The 24,930-nt window shown below is 50.8% G+C and overlaps 2 protein-coding genes across 2 annotated transcripts; one reads left to right on the forward strand and one right to left on the reverse strand.

The window, feature by feature from the left end:
* Positions 1-6,534: 6,534 nt before the first annotated feature.
* LOC132688638 (C-C motif chemokine 13-like) lies at positions 6,535-8,385 on the forward strand. Its single transcript, XM_060647852.3, has 3 exons — positions 6,535-6,720; positions 7,280-7,394; positions 7,818-8,385. Exons 1-3 carry the CDS (start codon positions 6,645-6,647, stop codon positions 7,921-7,923), a joined length of 297 nt encoding a protein of 98 aa, XP_060503835.1. The 5' UTR covers positions 6,535-6,644; the 3' UTR covers positions 7,924-8,385.
* Positions 8,386-9,864: 1,479 nt separating this feature from the next.
* On the reverse strand, positions 9,865-12,841 carry CCL1 (C-C motif chemokine ligand 1). Its single transcript, XM_060647851.3, has 3 exons — positions 12,644-12,841; positions 11,312-11,423; positions 9,865-10,175 (listed from the first exon to the last, which is right to left on the reverse strand). Exons 1-3 carry the CDS (start codon positions 12,717-12,719, stop codon positions 10,079-10,081), a joined length of 285 nt encoding a protein of 94 aa, XP_060503834.1. The 5' UTR covers positions 12,720-12,841; the 3' UTR covers positions 9,865-10,078.
* Positions 12,842-24,930: the final 12,089 nt, after the last annotated feature.

A 24,930-nucleotide genomic window follows, 5' to 3' on the forward strand; every position in this document is an offset into this window, starting at 1 on the left:
CACCCTCAGGTCACAGCTTGCCTCAGGCTGTGATTCACTTCAGTCTCTCCACATCTGCTGCCAGTGTCCTCCTCACTTCTTGCTTTCTGCCCACAGGCTCCTCTTTGGGTGCCTTCTCAGGTCGGGATTTGGCTCAGCCTACACATTCGCCCAAGGCTCAGAAGTGTGGGGGAGGGAACACAGGGTGACAATCTACTGCCAATGAAGAGTGGAGGCAGTAGTTCACACACTCCTGCCACCCTTCTTTCCAGTGGTGGATTCTGGGAGCCATTCCATAGGCTTCTCAGGTAGTCCCAGGGGAATCAGTCCCCACTACCCTCTATGCTGACCTGGATTATGCATACTTGTGTTGGCTTCTCCTCCTTCTCCACCTCTGCCACCTGCTCAGTCCTGATCCCTGGGATCCTTGATCCCTTTCCATTGATCACTTCCAAATGAACTATCTGTACACAGGTCCTCATCTAAGGCTCTGTCTTATTGAGTCATGGCTTCATACAGTCAATATTTGTTCTCCTTTCCTTTGGTCAATGCCTGGATCTCAACAGACAAATTCACTGGCTCAGGGCCAGGCATTTAGCTGGGCATTTGATTGGGGTTTTCACCTGGGCTGGGGCTAGGACCAGAATCAGGGACTTGCCCAGTGTGCTCTTTGGGACCAGGGCTCGGACAAGACCGTGAACTTGACCAGCATGTTTGGTAGGACTGGGTCCAAGAAGGTGGCCCACAATTCAGGGCCAACAAGATTGGGACTAAGTTAGCTACATAACTAGGAGAATGTTGACATAGAGAAGGGTGTAGCAAATAAGCAAATATATTGCAGATAACAGAGGTCAAGCCACTTATTGTTGGAGAAGTTTCCATAGACAAAACATAGGAATGTCAGAAAGCTAGGGGAAAAAAGCATGTTGTGTTGGCCTGAAATTGGAGGTATTGGTGCAAACATTAGGATTTACAGGTAGATGACAGATGATAGATAGATAGATAGATAGATGATAGATAGATAGATAGATAGATAGATAGATAGACACAGAGGTAGATAAATACAGAGGTAGAATGTAGATGATAAATAGATGATTGGTGATTGATAGAAATACACACAGAGATCATAGGATATGTGTACGTTGAACATATGCTCACCCACCAAACCTTTTTTCAAATCTGCCAAATATTTTCCAAAACTATGGTGCTAATTTACATCCACTCCCAGCCACCAGCAAAGTATAAGGACTAGAGTTGCTCCACATTCGGTATTGCAACACTTCTGTCAATTCTTTTTAAGTTAGCCATTCTGATTATAACTTCCCATAATCCACATAGTAGCGGTTTAAAATTTCATTATATTCATGACTGCTGAGGTTGAGCATCTATTCAAATATTTGTTGGATGTCTTCTTTCATGAACCCCAGGCCATGCCTTTTGTCCATTTTTGGTAATGCTTAGATTTAGATTTTGTCCATTTGTAGATTGGCTGTCTTTTTTACCATAAATTAATAGAAGTACCTTCTGTATTCCTAATAGGAATCTTTTGTCAGATGTGTGAATTGAAACACCTCTCATAATCTGTGGTTTTTCTTTCCACTCCCTTAAATATGCCTTTTGATGAAATAAGCTTCCTAATCTTAATATGGTCCATTTATCAAAATGTTCCTCTATGATTTGTCCTATTTTCTGTAAACCATCCATTCAGAACAAGGTTTGGTCCCCTGTGGAATCTGTATGGGCTGGAAGCACATTTTAAGTCAGGCCTCACATGATTCCTGTTGGGGGCCAAATGGAAGGAATAATGTTGCAGGTGGATGGGATATTGTAAGTGAATGTGGAGATAGGAGAGAAGGAGGTGTGAAGGAAGGAGTAAGCAAGCGGTTTTGCACTGTTTGCAGGGGGATGGAGGGACTTCCCTCCTCTGGTGCCACAAGGGTGCTATTCTCTTCCTCTGCAGGCTTGCCTTTCTCTGGAGAGACCAGCCCGGGGGGCAGAGAGTGCCAGTTAGTGCTGGCTCACTCCCTTCCCATTGACTGCCATTCTAGCAGTCAAATATCCGTTCTGTAAAGTGGAAAGACTGTACTATCTCAATACTCCTGACAGCTTTGAAGAGTAAAGTGAGATGGACAGGGGGAAGCGTAAGTACAGGGTGCTTCTCTGACTAGTCATAGCTTTAAGCTGTGACATATCAAGGCTTCCCAACAAGTTATTCCACGAGAATAGACTTCAATGGGTAAACCTCTGAAAATCACAACATGACATAGTGAAGCCAACTCCAGCATGTTCCAGTCTAAGACAGCAGGGCACTAAGATTGCCCAGGGCTACTGGGCACTGCTTGCAGGAGGCTTGGATCCTAAGACTCTACACAAGAAAATGATTCTAAAATTACAGGATTCTAAGTTCTGGGAGACTTATATCATATAAAGATCATTGAGCTAGAAAAGAGGTAACTGAACTTCTGCTCTAAACATCATTGAGTGAAACCCCATGCCAATAGAGTTTCCATAAGCTCCCACTCTGACCAGGGAGCCTGGGTGAATTTTCAGGTATCCAGAGAATAGTCCATTTAGAGCCATCATCAAATAATCCCAGAAGGTCTCAGTGTTTCTTTCCCTAAGGCAGAGTCACCCTGGTTATACGGCAGTAGGCTTCTCTGGGGAAGGCTTAGCAAAGATTTACAGTATAGACCTCTGAGTTTCCAGATTTAGCAAAAATACTGCCAATTGCATAGTTACACTAAAAAAAATGCTCACTGTTTATGTGAAACTCAAATTTAATCAACTGTCTTGTATTTCATCTGCAGCCTAACATTGCAAGGGCCCTTCCTGGTCTTCCTGATCTGAAGATTTCAGGTCTATGAAACTGTTTAGATTTGATAACTTGGGTAAGATGCCATGAATCAATGAATTCAAGTCCCATGAATACAGAGACTTGTATTGGGTTTCAAGAGGCCATGAATTCAAGTCCCACGGATACAGGGACTTGTATTAGGTTTCTGCCCATAAAACTTAAAATTTTCTACCTAAAGTCAAGCAGTCCCTTAGTAAGCATCCCATCCATTTCATGTCTAGGGATCTCATAACCGCTGCCACTGATCCCTGCTGGCCAAAACACGGATTACCTCTCCAGCCCTGGGGCTCCTGGGTGGTAACTGTGCCCACCTTGTCTCTGCTGCTCAAGAAGCAGCACTGTCCAGCCTGTGCCATCCCAGATCCCACTCCTCCCAGTGGGATCCAGACTCAGATGTATCACAGCATGGTTCCCCAGCATGGGCCCCAGACCAAAGGCGTGAGCATCACTTGGTCACTATTTAGAAATGGAGGTTGTTGGCACTGTGATGAGCACTTTCCATGGATTATCTTATTCAGCTCTGACATCAAAGTGAGGTAATAACTAACCATCAGTTTCCTCTTAGAGGCTCAGAGAGGTAAGCAATTTACTCCAAATCACATAACCAGTCAATGGTGGATATAGGACTTGAAGCCATGACTGGCTGACTCCAGATCCCTGGCTCCTAACCCCACTCTCCTATGAGATATTGTGTCCCGAAGCAGAGGGAAGGACAGACAGGAGTCCCTACAGTCAGGAGGGTTTGGATATCCCTTCACCCACTCAGTTTGTGGGTTCAGGGTGCATGTATAGGAGTGGTCACTAATGGAAGAATAACACACAAGACTCATTCCGTCCAATTTATTGACATAGGCGTACTTGCGGAAAATTTGGGATTTAATGTGTTAGCACAAGTACCTGGAAATGATGTTAATGCTCAGCCAGATTGGCTGATTGGAGTCTAGGCTTACAAAGAAGGCTGCAGTTAATTAATCTGTAATTCTGAGACTTCCCTGGGGTGTTAGGAAGGAGTCCAAAGGCTCAGAGAAGTGGATCTGTTGAAAGGGATCTACTTGCTCCCAGGGAAGGCCCCGGGATGCTTCTTTTGCCAAGGCTTTCTGGTGGCTTCACTAGAGATCAGAGACAGCTATGGGATGCGCTGTAACTCCATGGTTCTCAAACTTGGGCACACACCAGAATCACCCGCAGGGCTCGTTGAAACACAGTCGGCCACACAACCTTACCCGTGATGATTTAAGCAACCATGATGCCAACAGACGCTCCTAAAATATATGAGCGACCCAATCCCAGAATCCCATGTGGAAGGACCATTTCCAGGAGCCATTTCTGGTACTGGGTCCAAACCTATGCCAGTGAGGGTCCTAATAAGGAATAGATAACACTTAAATTTGAGTGATCTGGGGACGGATTAGTAGAGGCTATTTAGCAAGATGTGGGCTGAATGTGGAGAAACCACAGGGGTGCTTTAGTACTCTGAGGCTAATAACAGTGTAGGAACTGACCCTTAACCCAAAGAGGAAAGGCCAGGGTATACGCCCCCTCCCTCCAGCCCCTGGAGAGAAGTGAAAGCCATTGGTTGAGGACTGCATCCACGCTGAGGCCCAGAGGAGGCAGCAGACCTCACCTTACTCTACTCCCTCTCTCACGCCCCAAGGGGCTCCCTAGTGCGCAAGCGCTGCCTACAGACGGCAGACCTGAAGTCCTACTCTAGAGATCCACATAGGTTGGCTTCCCAGGTCAGAGAAGAGGGTGGACCAGAAAGGAATGTGTGTCCAGGGGGACAGGTTTCCTTTCTCGTGTGGTTCTTGACAAATTTTTGTGTCAAAGTTATGTAAGATGTACAACATGAATTGGAGTGGGGGCGCCTGGGTGGCTCAGGTCATGATCTCACAGCTTATGGGTTTCAGCCCCATGTCGGGCTCTGTGCTCACAGTTCAGAGCCTATAGCCTGCTTTGGATTCTGTGTCTTCCTTCCTTTTGCCCCTTCCCCACTTGCTCTCTCTCTCTCTCTTTCAAAAATAAATAAACATTAAGTTAAAAAAAAAACATGAAATGGAGTGCACACTCTTTTGATATTCTCTGGAACAAAATTGTGAAAGATTAATCCATGGGATGCTTGAAAGAATTAGCTACGAAAGCCCTTGGAACCAGAGGATGTTTTGTAGGAGGATTTTCAATGACTGATTCCATTTTTTCAGTAGTTTTAGAATTACTCTTTTTTGTTGGCAGTCTGGTAAGTTATAGTTTTTAGGAAGTCATCCATTTCATCTAAATTAAAATTTTTGGCATAAGGGTCCAATTTTCCTTCTGGAGTCTACAGGCTCCAGGGTGACACCTCTCCCTTTATTCCTGCTGCTGGCTATCTGTGCCTTTTTGCATGTATGTTTGAGACAGACAGAGAGAAAGGGAGAGAGAAGGGCAGAGAGAGAGAGAGAGAGAGAATTTATAGCAGTCTCCATGCTCAATGTGGAGCCAGACTTAGGGTTCGATCCAACAACCCTGGGATAATGACCTTAGCCAAAATCAAGAGTTGGATACTCAACAGACTGAGCCACTCAGGTGCCACGTTTTTGTATTTTTTTTCATGGTGAGTCTCAGGAGAGCATTAGCTTCGTTGTAGGTTCATCAAAGAACCGACTTTGAGCTCCATCAATCCTTTCCAGTATATATGATTTGATTTTCTATTTCACTAATCTTAGCTCTCTATTTCCATGCTTTTACCCTCATTGCACACAAGTGAAAAACAATATGCTAGAGTGGAAAGACCCACAAGAATAGAAAACCTAGGGGAAAGCATTCCAGGCAGGTCCAAAAAGTAAGTAAGGTCTGGGAGCTGGGAAGAAGCATGGGGAACAGAAGGCTCAGGCCACGCCCCTTGGCAGGTGTTTTCCCAGAGTCCAAGCCCATTCCCCCTCCCACCGTGCACACGGGGATGTTCGCCCAAGCTCAAGCTCAGCCAGAAGCTCACTGCAGTGGGGAGCCAGGCCCAGAAGCAAGGATCCCACTTTGTTCTACTCTGCAACCGCCTTCCCGGCAACAGCTCTAGAAACTCAACAGTCCTCCCTGAAAACAGGGGTCCTGGACAAATCAGTGGACTTCAACCCATATCTCTCTGGGCCTGAGTGGCAGAAGGGGGCACCAGTAGGTGACAAGAGGAGCCCTTGTCATCCATCAGAAGCTGGCTTTGATTGGTCTCAAGTACGAGACTTCCACATAAACCCGCCCGGAGGAAGACTTCTGCAGTTCAGTGGCAGTGATTATATGTAAACAGACCAGCTCTCTCTTCTGGTGCCGCCACTCACTTCCCACAAGACTTTGGGGCAAGTTACTTCATGTCTCTGCACCCCAGCATCTTCATCTGTAAATGGGCACGATGATAACGGTATACACCTCGTCAGGACTAGATACATCACCCATGCAGAGCCCTCACACGGCGCTCTTTCTCTGGTTGCAGAGAAAGCCAGGCCCAGGAACAGCTCCTGGGAGCACTCACTATGGAGAGTGGTACCACATCTGTGTTCCCACTTCCTCTCTGTGGCCTGGGCAGCTGGAAGGAAACAGTACCTGCCCTGCTGCAGCCACAGCTTCCTTCTTGAAATTCCTGGAAAACGCTGGTAGCCAACCCCCAGCTCAGCAGATTCAGGAGCACCCTGCATCTCAACTTGACCATGACGCGACCCAGGCAGTCATCCCTCTGGCTGCCCCTGCCCTCTCTGCTTCCTTATAAAAGGCAGGCAGGGCCACCAGCATTGCAGAGAGGCTGAGACCAGCCCAGAAAGTTCCAGATCTCACGCCCCAGCTCCCTGCGGTCATGAGGGTCTCCGCAGTGCTTCTGTGCCTGCTGCTCGCAGCTGCCGCCTTCAGCCTCCAGGCGCTCGCCCAGCCAGGTAAGCCCCTCTCTCCCTCCTTCCCGCCCTGTCTCCTTCTTTTCCTTTTCCTCTCCTTCTAGGAAGCCCAAAGCCAAAGTGTCCCACTTCTGAGCCTATCAGAGCCCTGGGAATCCTCAGAGCTTCACTTTAACGTCTAATTTTAAAGACAGAAAGCTGAAGACCAAGCTGGGGACAGAGGGGTCCTACGCGTCCACCCCCAGCCATTGCAGAGCCAAGATAAAACCTAAGCTGTTCACCCCAAATCCAGGGCCTTTTTTTTGACCCTGGCCAACCTTCACAAACTCGGCACATGGGAGTGCCAGAGCCAGGACCTGTCACACTGGCCTGCCCCTGTCTGCAATGACGTGTCTGCACCACGCAGCTGAGAGACCCTTGAGCCACGTGGTCCAGGTCTCACCCCACCTCGGGGCTTCGGGCAGGAGCACTGGACCTGGGGTAGATAAGATCCATTTCTGCCTCTTTCCTTTCCTGTCCCCAAAGACGCTTCCTGCCCTATTCAAGCTGAGAAAAACCTAGCGCCTCCGAAAAGGCTTTTTCTTTGTGACTTTATCTCTAGGTGCATTCAGTGCCCTGTTCCCTTGCTGTTTCACATTTAACAATAAGAAGATCCCCTTGCCGAAGCTGACGACCTATCGAATCACCAGCAGCCACTGTCCCCAGAGAGCTGTCATGTAGGTAGAAAAACGCTGCTCACCCGCTCCCTGACCCCACCCCACCCCACCTCATTCCCACATCCCCGCACCTGAAGTGCCACCCCAGAGGACAGGCATCAGACCAACCCGGGATCTTAAATTCAGACTGTGATTACCCTGAAAACAGGCCCAGAGAGGGCTGGCTTCCCCCACCCCCACACCCCCTCCCACCCCCGCTCCCCGAATGGAGTTGCATTCTCACAGTTGCTTTGGCTGATGCCAGGCCAGCTTCTCCAGGGCCTCCAAGAACAGCGACTACCTCCAGAGTCCCCTTCTTTCCACACCCCCCGCCTCCCTCCTGTCCCGGGGAGGTTCCCTCACCTGGAGCAGGTGGGCCACGCAGGGTTTAGAGCACAGTGAGTCCTCTCTGGATCTAACTGTGCAGCCCTCCTTCATCCACAGCTTCAGGACGAAGCTGGCCAAGGAGATCTGTGCTGACCCGAAGGAGAAATGGGTCCAGGAGTATGTGAAACAGCTCAGTCAAAAATCTCGTGCCCTGAAGCCTTGAACTCGTCCAGCCACACTAAGACCAAGCCAGAGTGTGAGAAACGACGATTTATTCACCTCCAGCCTGCCCGGCGATACCCTGGACTAATTTTACTGTAATTTTCAAACAGGGTGCTTTCCATATTGTGATGCCAAAAAAAAAAAAAATGTACTAGGTCTTAAGTAATATTTAAGGTTATTTGAATTGCTGCCAGCCTTGGGGTTGTTTTTAATATTGGTGATCTTTTTTTAAAGCAAGGCCTTGAGCCAGCTGCTTCCCGTCATAAGCCCCAGTTCCCTGACCTGTAAGCTTCCAGCAGTGGGTCTGTCCCTGCCTAACTCCCCAGCCATTGTATGGGCCTCCAAATCTTGGGTTGCTGCGATCCGGGGAGGGGAAGACCTTGCGAATGTGAAGTGTAGCTAACTAGGTTAGTGCAGAAAGGAGAAGGCCATTGGTAAGATTGTGGGCTTGTTGCAGAAAATAAATTTTGTTTAAAATCTCGTAAGGGTGTTTTCTTGGGGAAGCGTCACTTCCAACCAGTAGGGGGCGCTCCCAGGCACAGGTGGCTGGCGGAGGGCGCTGGAGGAATGCGGCCGACCTGGGGTGGCCCTCGCGAGGTTGGTGGCTGGCCGACATGGGCTCATCGGAGTGTCGCAAGAGGGCCTGGATCATCAGCCCAGCATGTTCTAGAACAATTACTCCGGCCCCAACATCAGCTTCTAACTGGTCTGTCTGCCACCATGCCTCCCCGCTCCAAGCGGTCCTCAGAGTAATACAGACACTACGTGCACCTGACCTCCAGGGGAAAACGAAATGACCCGGTCCTAGTTAGTAGCGACCCTGAAGGATGCCAGAGCGCAGTCACGGCAAAGATTCTTCTAGACGAAGCACAGGATGGAAAGGAAGGGAGAGGGGTTGAAGTTTGGGGTTCAGGGGACGGAAGAGGTACAGTCCTTTAGAAAGGAAGGTTGAGGGAGGCGGGGCTGTAGAGGGATTGGAATATCAACGGGCGGGCGGAGTTTGGAGTCTGTTCTGAAGGCAGGAGGGAGGGGCCGAAGGCCTCCAGAGCCTTGGAGAGGGCAGAGGCATGCCAGGGTGGGTGGCCTGTGACCCTGGGCTGGAAGGAGTTGGCAAAGGAGAGTTGAGAGCAACTTACTGCCCTGCGGTGGTCCTTACAAGAGAGGATGGGAGGAAGTGGGGGCAGAAGGGAAGAGGCAGTTTAAGAAGAGTGGGCCAGACACTGTACTGCCAAGGAAAGGAGAGAAGCCTCTTTTAGAGCAGCCATGAGAACTTCTCCACTAAGGCCACTCCTTTAAGGGCGCCAACCCTGAGACCCAGAAGCCACATCCCTCCCTTGCTGTTCTCCCCGGAGTCCCACACTGCACCAGTCGGGGCCTGTGATTACCCCTTTGACAGGGACGGGGCCTCCGCTTCCCCTATGTGTCTACCTTGCATGCTGTGTCAGGCCGTCACTTGCCATCTTGGGACACACGGGAGAGTTCTGGTCTGAGAGGCAGGAGCCCCAGGCTCTACCACCAGACCTGACCCTGACTCGCTCTGTATCCTCTGGCCTATCTCTGTCCCTCTCCAACCCTCAGTCACCTCATCTGTAGAATGGGCCTAGCAACGTCTTACAGGCAGATGACCTCACAAGATCCCCTCCAGCTAGGTCAGCTGTGACTTTGGGAACCCCAACCCTGAGTTCCCATTTTCCGCTTCACCGTGCCTCCTCCCCCTCCACCCCCCGCTGCCAAACCTGGAAGCAGAGAATCTACATCACTGTCCTGAATTAATGTTCCCCCCACGCCCCAAGAAAAGGCAGTCAGCTGAGACGTGCAAGTCATTTATTGTCTCTGTTGATAAGAAGTCAATTCTTCTGGCACCAACCAGTCTTCCCCACCCCCACCCACCTGGCCCCTGGCCCCAGCTTCTCAGTGCCAATCAAGTTTGCACCCTGAAATCCCTGTGGGATCCAAGAAGCCCAGGGAGGCAGGAATTGAAGATTCTAGCATTTAAATATATAAAGTGCAACAACATAGCTTATTAAGACTGAGTCAACCCTCTACGACCTTACAAAGCTGGGCAGAAGGACTGGCATAGGGTCAGGGGCTGAGGCGGGGGACAGGTGAAGCCATGCGGTCTTCAGAGTCCAGGATGGAAGGAAATCCACTCGTGTTTACTTTAGCAGGCACGGTTCCTTGGACTTTAAAGATTGCTTAACCCATCGGGCTGTCGGCAAGACACAGGTCTCTCTGCCTCCCTTCAGCTTGATTCTGTGGGAAAAGAACAAAAGAGGAGCTGAATCACCTTGAGTTGCCCCCTGGGTGCCACACACAAGTCCCATCTCCCCCTCCTTGCTGCTGGGTTCCCCTAAGCTTCTCTCTCTGGGCCTGTAAAATGAAATTGTGGCATAAGACCTGCGGCTTGTACACTGGGAAGAACTCCCAAACCTCGGGAAGAGCTTACTCAACTGAGTTTCTCCCTTTTCTGGAGAGTGTGATTTGTTGTATTAGGGCGGGGTAAGGGCTGCAGACACTCTGAGGATTAGCTAGTATGGAAATATCCATCCTAGACTATCTATGAGGGCCCGCGATCCATCTTTTCATGTGTCTGTGTCCATCTGGAACCCTCAGTCATTGCTTTAGATTCACTGTGTGTGTGTGTGTGTGTGTGTGTGTGTGTGTGTCTTTTCTAACCTGCCCACCTCTTTAATTTGGCTATTGTCCAACCAAACTATAGACCAATTCTAAGTTTAATTATCTGGGTGACCTCAGACAAATATCTCTACTTCCCTGAACTTCACTGTTCATGATAATGAAAATGGGTGCCCCAAAAGGGTTAGCCAAGATCATATACGTGAATGCTTTCTAGATACTGAGAAGTGGGGGTAAGCTACCTTAGTCTAACTTTCTAATGACCCTATGATGCGACTGTCATCTTTACTCCATTTCACAGATAAGGAGTGCAGAGGAGTGCCCAGATAATGAGGTGCAGAAGAGTTATCCGCCCAAGGTCAACCAAGATTATAGGTTGGCAAATCCCGAGGCAGGAAATAATTGTGACCCCCTCACTTTTCCCACTACACAGTAATTCCTGGAGCTTTTAAGCAGTCCCTTCTTCTGGATATAAAATATCAGGATATAATACTTGGCGCCTTGGAGTTGCAAGAAACCCAAGTCACTGTGGGAGCGCAGGGGCATCCCTCCTGGCACCTGCTAAGAAGCGCAGCGCTCCCCCTGGTGCCCATACTGGGCTCTGCACACCTAGATCTTGGCGGCCTCACTCCAGGTTCGGAAACCAGAATCTGGTGGAGCATCGCCATCTAGCGTCTGCCATTCTAATTCCAGGTGGGCTGATTTCTGGTCCCTGGAGGAGGGAGTCAGGAACTGACCCAGGTAGGGCCACTCACATTAGACTACTGCGGGAGCACGCAGAGCTGGTGTTTTTGTAACACTGGATTCTCTGCGAGGAAATCTTCTTCTCCACAAACGTGAAGCAACAGTTGGAGGACGATACGTGCACTAGAAGAAAAACACACAAAAAAATGGTTTGCATCTATTTCTTAACCTGGACGTTTTTCCTTTTATCCAAGTGGTTAGAAACAAACAAACAAAAAACAAACAAACAAACAAACAAACAAAACCTTTTGGGACAGGCCCAGGCTTGGGGACTACATCCAGCCCAGTGCAGTGCTGTCTCATCAGCCACCTACTTCTGTAGGTAGGCAGAGGGTCAGGACATTGGGGTTTAGATCCCAGCCCCCTCCAATCCACCTGTGTGGCCTTGACCAAGATGAGCCCCCATCTGGGCCCCAGACTTCCCATCTGTCAAACAGGACTTTTTGGACTGATTTTTAAGAAGCTTCCAGTTCTGACATCCCACCATGAGTGTACGGTTCTGGCCCAATATTTGGGTTCAAGGGCTCAGGACTCCACATTCTGGGGGCCCAGTGAGCCTGGTGCACACAGGACAACAGTGGTCTGTACCTTTCGGTCAAGACTAGGAATGGTTCAAGGAGTTCAAACGGATGAGATGACCAGGGAAGAGCTTTCAGGAGCTGAGATGCTCTCCACCCCCTCTCTAGAATGCCCTTTACCCAGGCCCTCAGCCCTGTCCAGGCTCCACCCCCAACTCGGCCACTTTACACACTCTTTGCCACCCCCCACCCCCCAAGAGACTCAAATTCCAATCCTGGCTCCTTCCTCCTCGTTTCATTGTCTACGCAGCATTTTTCAGGTGCCTGGAATTAGGTCAATCTTCTTTCTAGAGCCCCGAGGGCAAGCATTATCAATCCCATTTTGCCAGCAGGGAACGCAGAGTTTGAGAGGTAAAGTGACTGGCCTGAGTCACTGGGCCAACACTTGCCCGACAGTGACTAGCCACCCGTTCTAGTCTCGGTCCTGACTTTACACTCTGCCTGTTTTCTGTTCCCCGGTAGAGGCAGGACCCAGTCCCTCCTCTGGGCCTCAGGCCTCCTGGCTTGCCTAAATAGCCTCAGAGCTCCCTGGAGGAGGCAGGGCCTGCTTCGGCTGAGGCTGGCAGCTGAGCTGTGGCATCTGGCCTGAACACCTTCTCCCTCCGGCTCCTTGCCCCTACCGCATCCAAGTCCTCCATTCACCCTCTTCAGGAAGAATTCTTCCAGGAGGAGAGGAGACAGAGGCCTTGAGTTCAGGGCAAGCCCTGCCCACAAGCCCAGAGCACCCTCCCCAAGGAGGAGCATAGTGATGTCAACCACACTCACTGCTCCTGCTGTCTGCCTCGTGCAGCCACATCCCAGCCAGCAGCAGGCACACCAGGGCCACGGTGATGAGCTTCATCCTGGCGGGTCTGGCTCAGACCTCCTTGCAGCGGTCTCGATGTGTCTGGTGAAGCTAAGAGCTCTTCCCTGGACCATGCTGCGGGGCCCAGAGCTTTTATTCGATGACCTGAGTGGGGTTTCCCAGCCCCTGGTGCAGAGGTGGGGAAGTCACAGGGAGGAGAGATGCTTACTCACGCCCAGTGACCACATGGAACACTCCTTTCCCCACCTCTCCTGGGTAGTGTGCAAGGTATGGGGAAACTTCTCCGAGTGCAGGGGCAGATAAGGATCTTGAGAAAATGAGTAGGAGCTGTCCCGGCTGAGTGGGAAGTGGAGACAGGAGAAAGGAAGTTGCCTGTTTGTGGCTTCTCTGACCCCACATCCTTCTGGCCCGGGCCGGAGCGGCTGGCCCGGGACATGGTGGAGAGGAGGGCCAGGGCTGAGGCATACCTGTGTTTTAGCCCTGTTTGGCAGGAGAGAAGTTGCACAAACTCACATATCCCAAGTCACACGTGCGCTGCAAGGTGGAGAGAGTGACACACGTCCCAAGGGTGTGCCATAAGAGGTAAATCTGCTATGTCACGTGCCTGGCCCAGATCGTTGCCATTGCTATTTTTTCAATCACTCAACACTCCTCAACAGCTTGCTCTGCCCTAAATCCTCAGGGAGCCCCAGGAAAGACAGCTACCGCTAACGGGTGGTGCCTCATCTTGACCTGGCTGCCCTTAGACTCACAGATTAACAAGTAAAAGCCACACAGTGTGAGGCCAGCAGTGGATGTGCCATCTGGAGGGGGACGGGAAGGACCAGGAACTGCCCAAGGGCATCCGAAAGGCTGCCCAGGGAATGTTCTTCACGCAGAGCCTCCTGCAGAAGGGCTGAAGTAGGAAGGGGCGTGCCAACAGAGGAAGGGGCTTGAGTAAGGACAGGGAGGCATGGGGGACCACACTCCTTGAGGGTGTGGGGTAAGGAGAGTGGACTGAGTAGGGAAGTGGCAGGAGAGAGATGCGGCTGTGTAGCCACAGAGTGGCCAGGTCATGCCAGACACTGTGAGCAGTGCTTGGCACAAACAGCACATAGTAGCTGCTCCAGAAAAGGTCGCGGGGCCAAACCCATGTATTAAAACCATGAGGCCCACGTGCATTAAATAACCAGAGAGGGCTGGTGAGGCTGATATACTTTGCTCGTGCACCCTCTAGCTCAGAGATCTGCGTGGCTCCCCATTGTCATTTGGATGGAGCGCAGGTGCTCCCCTGGACATTCATAGCTCCTCGCGCTGTCTCCACATTTGAATATCTGTAATTCCCCCACATGCCACAAGTGTCCCTACTGCTAAGATCTTGCTCCTACTGGGACTTCCACCTGCAGGGCCGTCCTCACGGTCTCCCTCAGTGGGCTTTCTGCCCTTTTCAAATGCCACTGTCCCTGTATAGAGCCTCTGCCGTCCCCAGCAGATGGGCACTCGGCCTCCTTCAAAGCCTCCTGGATCACTCCCCCGAAGGTCTTATATCCCTGCGAGTCTCCCACCCAGCCCAGTGTGTTCTCCGAACTAACACCTGGGTGGGAGTCCTGACAAGTTGGAATTGAATGGGCCCTCAAAGACCATCTGCAGCAGGCACTTTTAAAGCTTCCTGGGACAGCTTTTGAAAAAAATGCAAATACCAGAAACTGAATCAAAACTTGGTGCCTCTACATGTTGAAGAAAAAAAAAACAACAAAAAAACCTCCAGGACATTCAGACACCAGAAGGATCACGGGTCCAGTATGGCTCCAGTAGGAGCCTCAGAAAGAGGAAACAGACTCGCCCAAGGTCCTACTGAGAATTTGTTGTGGAGATGGGACAGCAGACGCTGAAGTCATCTGCTCATCTGAGCTCCATGCGTGGCCGCCTCTGAGAACACATTTCCAGCAAGGACCACAGCTAACGGCTGCTCTGCTCCATCAATTCCCTTCCATCCTGCCACCCAAAATGCCCTTGAAGTAGCAGAAATCACTAACCCACAGTTGCCACTCTCTTATTCCCTTGGTCCTTACAGACTGATGCTTTTGGATTCCTCTCCCATCATTTTAGCAGAGTCTCCCTGGGGGAGAAGGGAGATAAAGGTATTGAATGTAACCATGTAATCCCGGGGCTCTCACTCACTTGGGGCCCGGAGGGAGGCTACCTTGCCACCCAGAAAATTCCTCCCTCTTCCCTTCCTCCCAGGCATGCTGCCTGGCCCACTCAAGAAAGGGACGGAAACTTACTTTCCCTCCTCCCCCTCCCTGTGGCCACCTCGAGCCCAGGGTGGGAAAAGAGTCACAGAAAGGCTTAATCATTCCCTCCGAGGAACATGGCATAGAGGTGCAACCCTTTCTTAGTTAGAAGCTTGCAACCAGGAAGTGCCTGCAGGAAGGCTTTCTTATCAGTTATCTTTTGTGAAATAGGTGCCCATTGACAGAGGATGGCTAGACACCAGACAGAGCTCAGCTGGTGTGGATCTCTCGCAAGTTCATTTCCACCAGGGGTGTCCAAGAGTGACCTTGAGTGGACTGCAGCCTGGCCCTGCCTGCTTGCTCTCCAGTCACATTTCTACCTGATCTTTGCCAACCAGGACATAGAAACCCACGGGGGAGGACTCATTTGCTACCATCACAGCTGCAGAAATACTGGCCCAGCTTTGCCCACCTCAGGGGCCAAGTCTTCTCCGTTCCCTCACTTAGGGAGGAAGCATACTGTGGATTCTAAGAGAACTGGGTCAGATCTCCGCCCTACCTCCTGTTAGCTGTGTGGCCTCAGGCAAGTAACTTAACACTTCTGAGCCTTCTTTCCATCCTTATGAAACCCACTGCCAGCTGGACAGGTACAAACTCCCCCCACTGTTTTGAAGACCGGCTCCCCAAACACCTTAACCTAACTTTGTGCTATTTGAAGGAGCAAACGAGATTTCTCACCTGGTCTTGGAACAAGGGAGAAAGAAAGGAAGAGGGGGAACACAGGAAGGAGGAGAGGAAAAGAAAAGATAGTTGAATCATTCATAACCATTGTGAGGCACCCACTATACACTAGGTCCTGGGGACACAGGGGACACAAGGCAGACACCGGCCCCGAGCCCCATGGGGAGCCTCACTCGGGGAGGCAGGTACGGAGAATTGTGGTAAGTTGTGGTAAATGTTCCAAAAGAGGCACAGTGTCCTGTGAGTTGAATCGTAGGTGGAAATCCTTCCCACGGGGCCTGACACATAGTGAAAGGTGCTCAGTAAAACCGCCCTCCTCTCCTCTTCACCCCTCAATCCTGGACCCTCCGAGGTTCATCACATGACCCCGGCGATGCCACCGCCTCCCCACCCAGGGCTGCTCCCCCAGTCCCTTTCCCTTCTAATCAGTGCTGCCTAACACCCAGGCAAGCTTGCTGTGGTCGACCCCGTGAGCACAGCGTCCCCTCTGGCCCCAGCCCTGCACCAGCCTCACATCAGCAAGCACAAGGCCAGCCCAGGCAAGGTCCCCCCAGCACCCAAACGCCTTGGAACTCACAGCCTTGCCTGGTATTTTCCAGTGCCTCTTACACTCTGCCTAGGTCCCCTTGTCCCCTATTGCTCTCTAACACCCAGCACTTTCCTTCTTTTAAGGCGGCCTCTCTTATCTCCTTCTCAGTGACAACGTGAAGGAGACATTGAACTGCTCTCATAGCAACTGGCGAACCTTGGGGGCCCGAGGAATGTCACAGCGGGGACGATAGCCGGCTTTTCAATGTGCAGCCACAGCCACTGGGCTCCTGGGCTTGACAAGAGCTCACACCGCGGTGCCAGGGGGGAGGGGGTGGGGAGTACAGATGTCTTGGCTGGGCTTACAAAGTCCTGCGCGACGTGGCCGACAGAGTGCCAGCTGCACGGCACTGTCACTGTTCTGCACACGCGCCAGGGGTTCACCGCCCGTTGCCTGGGCCGCCTGTTCTGTCTCCAGCTGGCTCACTGCCCGCGGCTGTCCCACCTGAGCTCGCGGGGTGAGCCGGGCTCGCTCCTCAGGGCAGGCGACTCTCACTGTCGTAACTGCCTGGTGGTCCACACACCTGCCGTATCTGGAAGCTCCCGGAGGGCAGGGTCCCTCTGTTGCGGGCTACCTTTGATGCCCCAGTGCCCAACACAGGGTGTGTGTGCAGTGACTGTTTGCTGAAGGAGGAAGGAGAGGTCTTATCCGTATCATCGACCCCGGCCACCGATAAGAAATGTTGGCCCTGGGCCTTATAGGAGCTGCACAGTTTGAGCAAGTGACAGAGCGAGGGTGGGGAGCTCCGGCCGCAGGGCTGTGCGTGTTTGTACCACCCCGTACTGTCTGTCTCCTGCCTCACGCACATGGATACGCATCAGGCTGTTTGCATCAGTGCTTCTGGCACTACTCCTTGGTGCCACATCTCAGTTCCTTATGTGTTCATTCATTCATTCATTCATCCATTTGTCGGGCAGATATCTTCAAGGATCCACTCTGTCAGCCCCTGTGCAGGCAGTCAGGTTTGGGAGGAGACCTGACTGCAAGAACTAGAGCCTAGAGAGGGAAACAGACACGAAAACCAGTAAGCAGCACAGACAGGCTACAACTGCCATCATGCAAAAGCCACAGGCTGTGCACGCCCAGTCCGGCTGGGGTGCCGTGTGGCATTTCAACGGGGGCAGGGAGGGCGAAGGCAGAGTTTGCCAGGCGGGGGTGGACAGGATGGGTGCAGTGAGTTCTGGGGAGATGCCCGGTATCCACTCCCAGCTCTTCTGTGCTCCTGCTGGTGTGACTGACTTCTTTCAGGTTGCTCAACCTTGAGCCTCCCCTCCAAATCGGGATAATAATCATATCTGTAATAGGCTTGTATGAAAATAAATGTGACATATTTCTTAAGGGAAAATGAACAATTGCTTCACAACGATGGGTAGCCAGTGTATAGGCTGGTGTTTCTAGAGCACGGGGGAAACCATGTAGGCTTCAGGGAATGGCTGGGAGGGAAGCCAGCAGGACTGTAGGGGTTGGTTCCACAAGATCCTGTTTATGAGACTTGGGCCTTGGGACTTGACTCTATTGTCAGGAGAAGGTCTTAAGCAATCTTTTGTGCAGGAAAAAGGTGCAGCCAGATTTTTGGTTTGGACTGAAGGCTTTTGTTAGAGGCCAAAGGAAATAAGGAGCAGAAAAAGGCAGGAGGCCTGAAGGTTTGAACGAATCCAGAAGGGGTGACAAGTGAGGAGGTTCCGTGTGACAATCAGGATATGAGGTCTCTGGGCTCTGCTGCTCATTTTCTGTGGGACCTTGGGCAGGTCACTGCCTCTCTCTGGGCCTCAATTTCCTCACCTAAAAAGTGAGAATGCTGACCTAAGTCAAGGACTCTTTCCCCACAAATGGGATTCATAATAGGGTCGTTTGGGAAGCTTTTATCAAAAGACACATGCTTGGGAGGGAGGGGTGTATTCTGAATCCAGGGCAACTGGAGGATCTCGAAATGCCTCCCCAGGCAATCCAGCCCCAACGCTGCACCCCATCTGAAGCCCCTAGCCTGGATGGCCACTGAGACCCGCTCTGGTCTGGCATTTAATGGCTCTCCGAGTCTCCAAGTTCAGGCAGACTCCCACCCATCCCCCAAATAGCCCCCTCAAACACCCCCAGTGGAACTGGTCTTTGGATCAAGCCTGTTATGCTGGGGGGGGCGGGGGGGACTTCTGGTGAGGAACCAGGGCAGCAGAGCCTCATTGGGCTAATGCCAGCCCCTGAGCCCTTTAAGACCGCCCCCCACCCCCGACTCTAGGAGTCATGGGCTACATTTAAAATGCCTCATTTGGAACTTAGAAAGCACCCAGAAGTCAGAAGCTCGAAGAAGCCTGGGAGGCATGACATGGGCTTGGATTGTAAATGTGTGGTGGACTCAGTTTCGTGGTCCCTGAGCTGTTTGACCCTGGATCAGAAGTATCCACCTTGCAAAGTCCCCATGAGGATTCAAGGACTTGGCATGGGTCAGGTGTGCGCCACAGATAGCCTGGCATCCGGTGGAACGTTAGCCCTTTTGCCCTTCTCCCTCTGGGCCCCATTCCCCACAGAGCAAGGAGAGCTCCTAGGAAGAATTGGGGTGGGTCATCTCACATTATGGACGAGGATCTGGAGGCCCTGAAAAGTCAGATGTTACATGGGGACCCAGTGACAGAGGCCCAAAGACAGCCCCACTTCTCAACTGCCAGGTCAGGCTCTTCCTCTGTGATTTTCTGGCCTTGTGCTCATGTTCAAAGGGCTGTACTGTGGCCAAAGAGAGAAGGTGGGCATGATCAGGGCCCCTAAGATGCTGGAAAGCCCGCTGCCCACCTGAGGGCTGGGGCACGGTGCCAACTTTGCAGGGAATGGTGGAAAAAATGCCCCAGCATTTCCACCTTGCAGTGCAAAGATGCAGGGACAGGAAGTGGCAGCAATTTGACTCCACAGTATGCCCACCAAAACCAGCAAGGCCACTCATGATTCAGGTGACACACCCATAAACTGCTGGGAAAGCCCCCTGGGGAGCTTTCTCTTCCTGCGGTGGCAAGTGGACAGCCCGGGCCTCACCACGGCCCACCGCCCAATTCCCACTACATCCTGTGCCCAGAGCCCTGTGAACCCAGGCCAGCTCAGAGCTGGCCCTCCCCCAGGGGTGCTCCCATCACCAGGTCTGGCCCCCTGGGCTCCCGAGTGAGCAGAACTGACGACAGACTGTGCACTGAGCCCAGACTCCTCATCCCTCAGAATGGGAGCCGTGCCTCGGATGTGCTAGCCAGCAGAGCTCAGACATCCAGGTCTCCTCGTCTCCACCCCAATCCTCTACTGTGATGGAAAGAGCACTGGACATGGGGTCCAGACACCTGCATTCTAATCCAGGTTGCAATTTACTAGCACCTGGTCAATTCTAATCATCTTGAAGCTCTGAGGCATCATCTCTGAAGCTGGATTCACTATGCTCTGTCTTAGGAGGTTAATACGGACCCGTGTGCAAAGGCCTCCAGCACAGAGCCCGACTCATCTATCGTGGTTTTGGGGAGCGCTCTGTGTTTCCTCCCTCCCTGCTTGCTTTGTGTGAGGCACCTTCATAGCTGCTCTGAAGAGGCGATTCTAAACTGGCCAAGTCCTGTTTCTCCACCACCGCTGGCTCTTTGAGCTTGGTCAGAGGTGGGTGCATTTCAGGAGCCAAGTTCACATGGGGAGCATCTGAAGTCAGGGCTGCTGCCTGCCAGACGTAGCCAAAGTCCTCAGTCTGTGCGTCCCACCACCTGTGCCCATGGCCAGCATAGGTCACCTCATTTGCAGGGTCAACTGCAAAATAAGGGATCCTTGTTCAAAAACGAAGCATGTCAAGATGGCAACAGCAGGGACCGCACGGAAAGCATGCCACGAAAGCTGCCCTGTCCCCGTCAGCCCTCTGGCCGTGTTTCTGCAGCATGTTGGATAGACATCTGTTGGTTTACCCCCTGGAATCTCCTCCAGCCCCCGCAGGGTCTCCTCTACCCAGGTTTGGAAGGTGACTTTCCCAAATCATATCATTATGGTTTTATTGTTCCAAAGTTCTCAACGTAAAGACATTTCCCAAATGAGCCAGAAGCATGTACTTTACTTCCCACAAGCATGTTCTGAGAGACACATTACCTTCAAGTCACAGCCCCAACTCCCCTGCAGCAGAGTCAAAAACCAGGACTACTTCCAGCAGCCAGATCTCACATGGCAAAGAAGGGACTAGGCAGAAGGGGCAGATGTGAAAATAGGTAGTATTCCTTCTGCTGATCTGAGGTCCATCTTGCCCACTATTTCCAGCTGGAGCTAGAAATCTCCACCAAAGACTTCTACCCAAATATGATGTGACTCGGCCAGATGGAACACGTTGGGCACCCAGCATATGCTAGGTGCTCATGAAAGGGATCTGTCAGCACTTCCCCTTGCCACCTTCACTGGACGGGCCCTTTGAGATCCAGGTGTGATAAAGCAGCTAGATGGCACTAAGCCCCCTACGCCCTCTTGCCCGTTCTCTTCTTGCACACAATCTTACCAGCATCTTCAAAAGGGAGAGGAAATGGGTAGCTTGGCTTTTGTCCCAGCTCTGCTGCTCTTAATCTCTGCCAACCTAAGTGTCCTTATCTAGAAGGATCCCAATCCTCCCCTTGCTTAGCTGATCAGAGGTCATGAGCCCTGCAGGAGACAATGGCTGGGTTCAATGGGTGTTTGGCAAAACAGATGGCTACCAAGCCTCGTGCCCCTCTACCATTACTGCCTCTCACTTGCATCCTTCCCCAGCCAGACAGCTGCGATGTTTCATCCCTCCCGGCTCCAGTTCCTCCCCACCCACCTTTTCTTACACCACACATTGGACTCTGACCCTATGACATCACGGAAATTGCAGTGGCCAACTTTAGCCACCCATGACCTGCTTCTTGCTAAATGCAAGGCCCCGTTGGCTTTGTCTTGCCTGACCTCTTGGTACCCTTGACTGTGTTGACCTTTCCAGAAACTTCCTCTTGCCGTGGCTTCTATGACAGCTTCTTGGATTTCCTCCAAACCCTATGGCTGTGATGTCAGACACTTGGTCAGAGGCTCTTTGCCCTCTGTTCATCCCTTAACCCTGGTGTTCCCTTAGCCCTCAAGGAATGGTGGTGGTTAATAGCTAACTTTACCGTGTGCCAGGCACTTCTCTAAGCACTTCACATGTGTTAGCCCTTTTACTGTTCCTCAACACCCTGGAAGTAGAGGGCAACACCCCATTTCACAGATAGGGAAACTGAGGCACAGAGAAACTGCCCAGGATTACTCAGCTAGTAATCAGGCAGGTGGGATACAAACACAGGCAGTGGGACTCCAATTCTGAACCAGCACTTTGCACTGCTTCTCAGCACAGTCTCCCCCTCCCCAGGAGCTGCCCAGACATCTAAACTTATCCTGTAACATCCCTCCTAATCTGGCCACAACCTATACCACTCTATCCCCATATGTATACTCTATGCCCCTACCCTGGATTCCCCACCCTGGTCTTTGCACTTGAGCCCTATGCCTGTTTCACCCCCCTGGTAAGTGTCCACTCTTGTTCAAACACACCTGCTCTGCCAGGCCTTCTCCCTTCTTCCCAAAGCTCCACTTCTCTGGATCCCGGGCACTGTGGGCTCCCCCCTGTCTTCCACCTACTGCTTTATAACAAAGCTGTCCATTCCCAAGCCTGCCTTCCTGTCTGGACGCTGAGCTCCTGGCTCAACACAGTGCATGCGATACTGCTAACGAAAGCGGAGGTGACCTAGGGAGCTGATCCATACCCAGATGGAGCTGGAGACTTTAACCTTAAGCTTAAGCTTAACCTTAACCTAACCTAAGTCATGTCATTCAGGTCCATCACGTGCTCATATGCATACAACCATGCACACGCACACTTTCTCCCTGGCTCAGAGGCCCTCTTGGCAGCCCCAGCTTCCTCAGGGCATTGTCCCTGCTCCTTGTGGCTTTCCAGGCATCTGAAAATCCTGCCTTTTCCACAGTGTCTCAACCTAACCCCGAGATGCCTGAGTTTTGCCTTCTTCCATATTCTAGTCATTTCATGGGGCCACACAGTTACAACCTGACCACTGAGACATATCTCATGTACACAGGACTCTCTCTAAGCAGGAAGCAGTGGGTGCCAGTCACAATGATAGTCTTTACATGTTTACGGCAATTTGTGGCTTCCTTGGTCCCTTACACCCATGTGTAACTCTGAGCCTCACAAGGTATGGAATCATGATTATAAATCTATTTTACAAATGAGGAAATCAAGGCTCACAGAGATTAATAACACACACATGCTTGCCTCTACCTGAATGCCCTCGGCAAAGTGTTGGGCCCGATGAGGCCCATGTCAAAGCAGGTTCATGCCAGGTGGACATAGGATGGGCCAACACCCAAAAGAAGACAAGTTTTCTCTAAAGGACTTCACACAGAGCATTCTTTGTGGCCCCTGCATCCGCATTTCCAGGGTCAAGCCCCTGCTAACATCTGACCTGTGTCATTAAGCAAGCAGGTAAATGCAGTATGGCTTTGCTAGTTCAGGTACAGGCATCGGAAAGGCGAGTTGAATTTAAGATCGTTATTAAGTAAATATGGTTTTCTACCTTCAACCATTCATAATTCCTTCTAATTCCAGTATTATCAGGTTGAAGGCACTTAGAAGATATGCTTTAATGGAGAGTTTATCGGGATTTGTAATTAGCAGAGCAATAGTGAGCTCTTTAAAGTAGCTGGAAGCAGATTAAGCCCACAAAAGAGAATCATCCACTCAAAAACACAATCGTAATATCCATTTACGTGCCAACAATTGCTGTTCAATTATAAATGCGTATACTCCAACAGCCTCTGTAAATCTTACTCCTGATGCAGTATATGACATCCCTCCCAGCAACAAACACCCCTTAACTAAGTCAACAAATACTTAAAGGATGCCTACTATGTGTCAGACACTCTCCTATGTCCTGGGAACCAGGATCCAGATAGCACTTGCCCTTGTAGAGCTAATACCCTGCAGGAAAGACATAATTTTCAAGGCTAATTATATAAACAAGATAATTTCAAATAGGGTAACTCATTGAAGAAACATAACAAAGGCACACGACTGGGTGGAGATGAAAAGACTATCATCTGAGCTGAGACTTGAATGACAAGAAGATATGAAGACAGAGGGGTGAAATGTGCTAGGCCGGGAGCGTCTTGTGCTGAGGCCCAACATGGTGCCTTAGCTTACACCACACTCTGAAGAAGACCCGAGACAAAGATTTAAGTGACAGTGGTTTATTTGGGAGGTGCAGGAAAGACTACTAAGGGAGTAGGGTATAAAATGAGGAAGGGGAAGACTAAATAAAGGGTATCAGGGCAGCTCCACGGTGGGTGACTGGAACTCAATCTCCAGGGGATACCATGGGAGACAGCACAAAGCAAAGTCCTGAGCTAGGCCACACAGGAGCGAGGGAGCAGGGGTATTTACACTCCAACTCCTGTCCGTAACTGGTGAGGGCTGCTCCCTGACACTTCTGTCCAGCCTGGCTTACAGGAGGAGCAGGTTTGCGTGGCTGAGGTCAGCTGGTGGGCGCTGAAGGTAGAATGTCTAGCTGAGGGATGTGACCAGGGTACTGGCCACGTCTACCATGCGCAGAGACCAGCCTGGAGTGTTCCAGAAAGAAAAGTCAGTGAGGGGGGCATATGAAACGTATTGGGGGACATTGGTAGGAAATGAAGTCAGAGAAAGGCAGGGAGCAGCTCATGTGAAGCCTGGTAGGCCATGATGAGTCTGAATTGTATTCAAAGTACATTGGGAAGGCAGCCGAGAAATTTAGTCAGGGTGAGGAACCGACTCGAAAAATGTAATAATAAGGTTTTTCTCTGAGTTTTATGGAAAACAGGTTTTTTTGGAGAGCAAGAGAGAATGTAGGAGGACCAGCCAGGATGGAATGGCAGAAGTCCATGCAAGAGGTTCTGGCAGCTTCTGCTGATGGGAGGTGGTGCTCAGTGGAAGGACCCAAGTGTGCTGTAGCAGCAGAACTGACAGAGGGAGGGGTTCTGTGGCAGGGAGAGTCCAGAAGGATGGAGCCGTGGCTTGGGCGTGCGAGACAGGAGGGTTACCAGAGAAGCAGGCTGGGCCAAGGGACTAAGGAATTGCGTGACTTAGATTGGTCACTCCCCCTTCTGGCCTCAGTTCTCTAATTTGGAAAATAGGAGAACAAACCAACTTCTGAGGATGCTTTTAACTCTAATAGTCTGTGATTTTAAAATAGCAATCAAAACAATCTTTTTTTTTAACATTTTACTTCTTTATTTCCCCCCTGGGATGCAAATTCTTTTTATTTTAGGTTTGTTTGTTTGTTTTTGAGAGAGAGAAAGAGAGAGATGGAGATGGGGAGGGGCAGAGAGAGAGGGAGACAGAGAATCCCAGTGCAGGGTTTGAACTCATGAACCTTGGGATCATGAGCTGAACTGAAACCAAGAGTCAGATGCTTAACTGACTGAGCCACCCAGGGGCCCCTGGGATGCAAATTCTTGAAGTAATTTCATTTTTTTTCATGTTTAGATCCTTATTATTGGGGTTTAAAAGCCCTATGGGCTTCTCCTTGACCACGCCTCTCCCCCAACCCCAGAAGTAACCATTGTTCTGATTATTAATTATAACACTCTCCTGATTCTCTTTATTGATTTTATCTATCATCTATCTATCATCTATCTATCTATCTATCTATCCTTTTTTTTTTCTTTTTCAGTTTTG

This window comes from Panthera onca, chromosome E1, assembly GCF_046562875.1.
Source record: "Panthera onca isolate mPanOnc1 chromosome E1, mPanOnc1 haplotype 2, whole genome shotgun sequence".
NCBI lineage: Eukaryota > Metazoa > Chordata > Mammalia > Carnivora > Felidae > Panthera > Panthera onca.

Excerpts from the sequence above, each read along its gene's own strand:
- LOC132688638 (XM_060647852.3), top strand. The coding sequence starts at position 6,645 with ATGAGGGTCTCCGCAGTGCTTCTGTGCCTGCTGCTCGCAGCTGCCGCC. Across the intron at positions 6,721-7,279 it reads CCAGGCGCTCGCCCAGCCAG|GTGCATTCAGTGCCCTGTTC; the intron begins GTAAGCCCCTCT and ends CTTTATCTCTAG. Across the intron at positions 7,395-7,817 it reads TGTCCCCAGAGAGCTGTCAT|CTTCAGGACGAAGCTGGCCA; the intron begins GTAGGTAGAAAA and ends CTTCATCCACAG.
- CCL1 (XM_060647851.3), bottom strand. The coding sequence starts at position 12,719 with ATGAAGCTCATCACCGTGGCCCTGGTGTGCCTGCTGCTGGCTGGGATG. Across the intron at positions 11,424-12,643 it reads CGAGGCAGACAGCAGGAGCA|TGCACGTATCGTCCTCCAAC; the intron begins GTGAGTGTGGTT and ends TTTTTCTTCTAG. Across the intron at positions 10,176-11,311 it reads TGCTCCCGCAGTAGTCTAAT|AATCAAGCTGAAGGGAGGCA; the intron begins GTGAGTGGCCCT and ends CTTTTCCCACAG.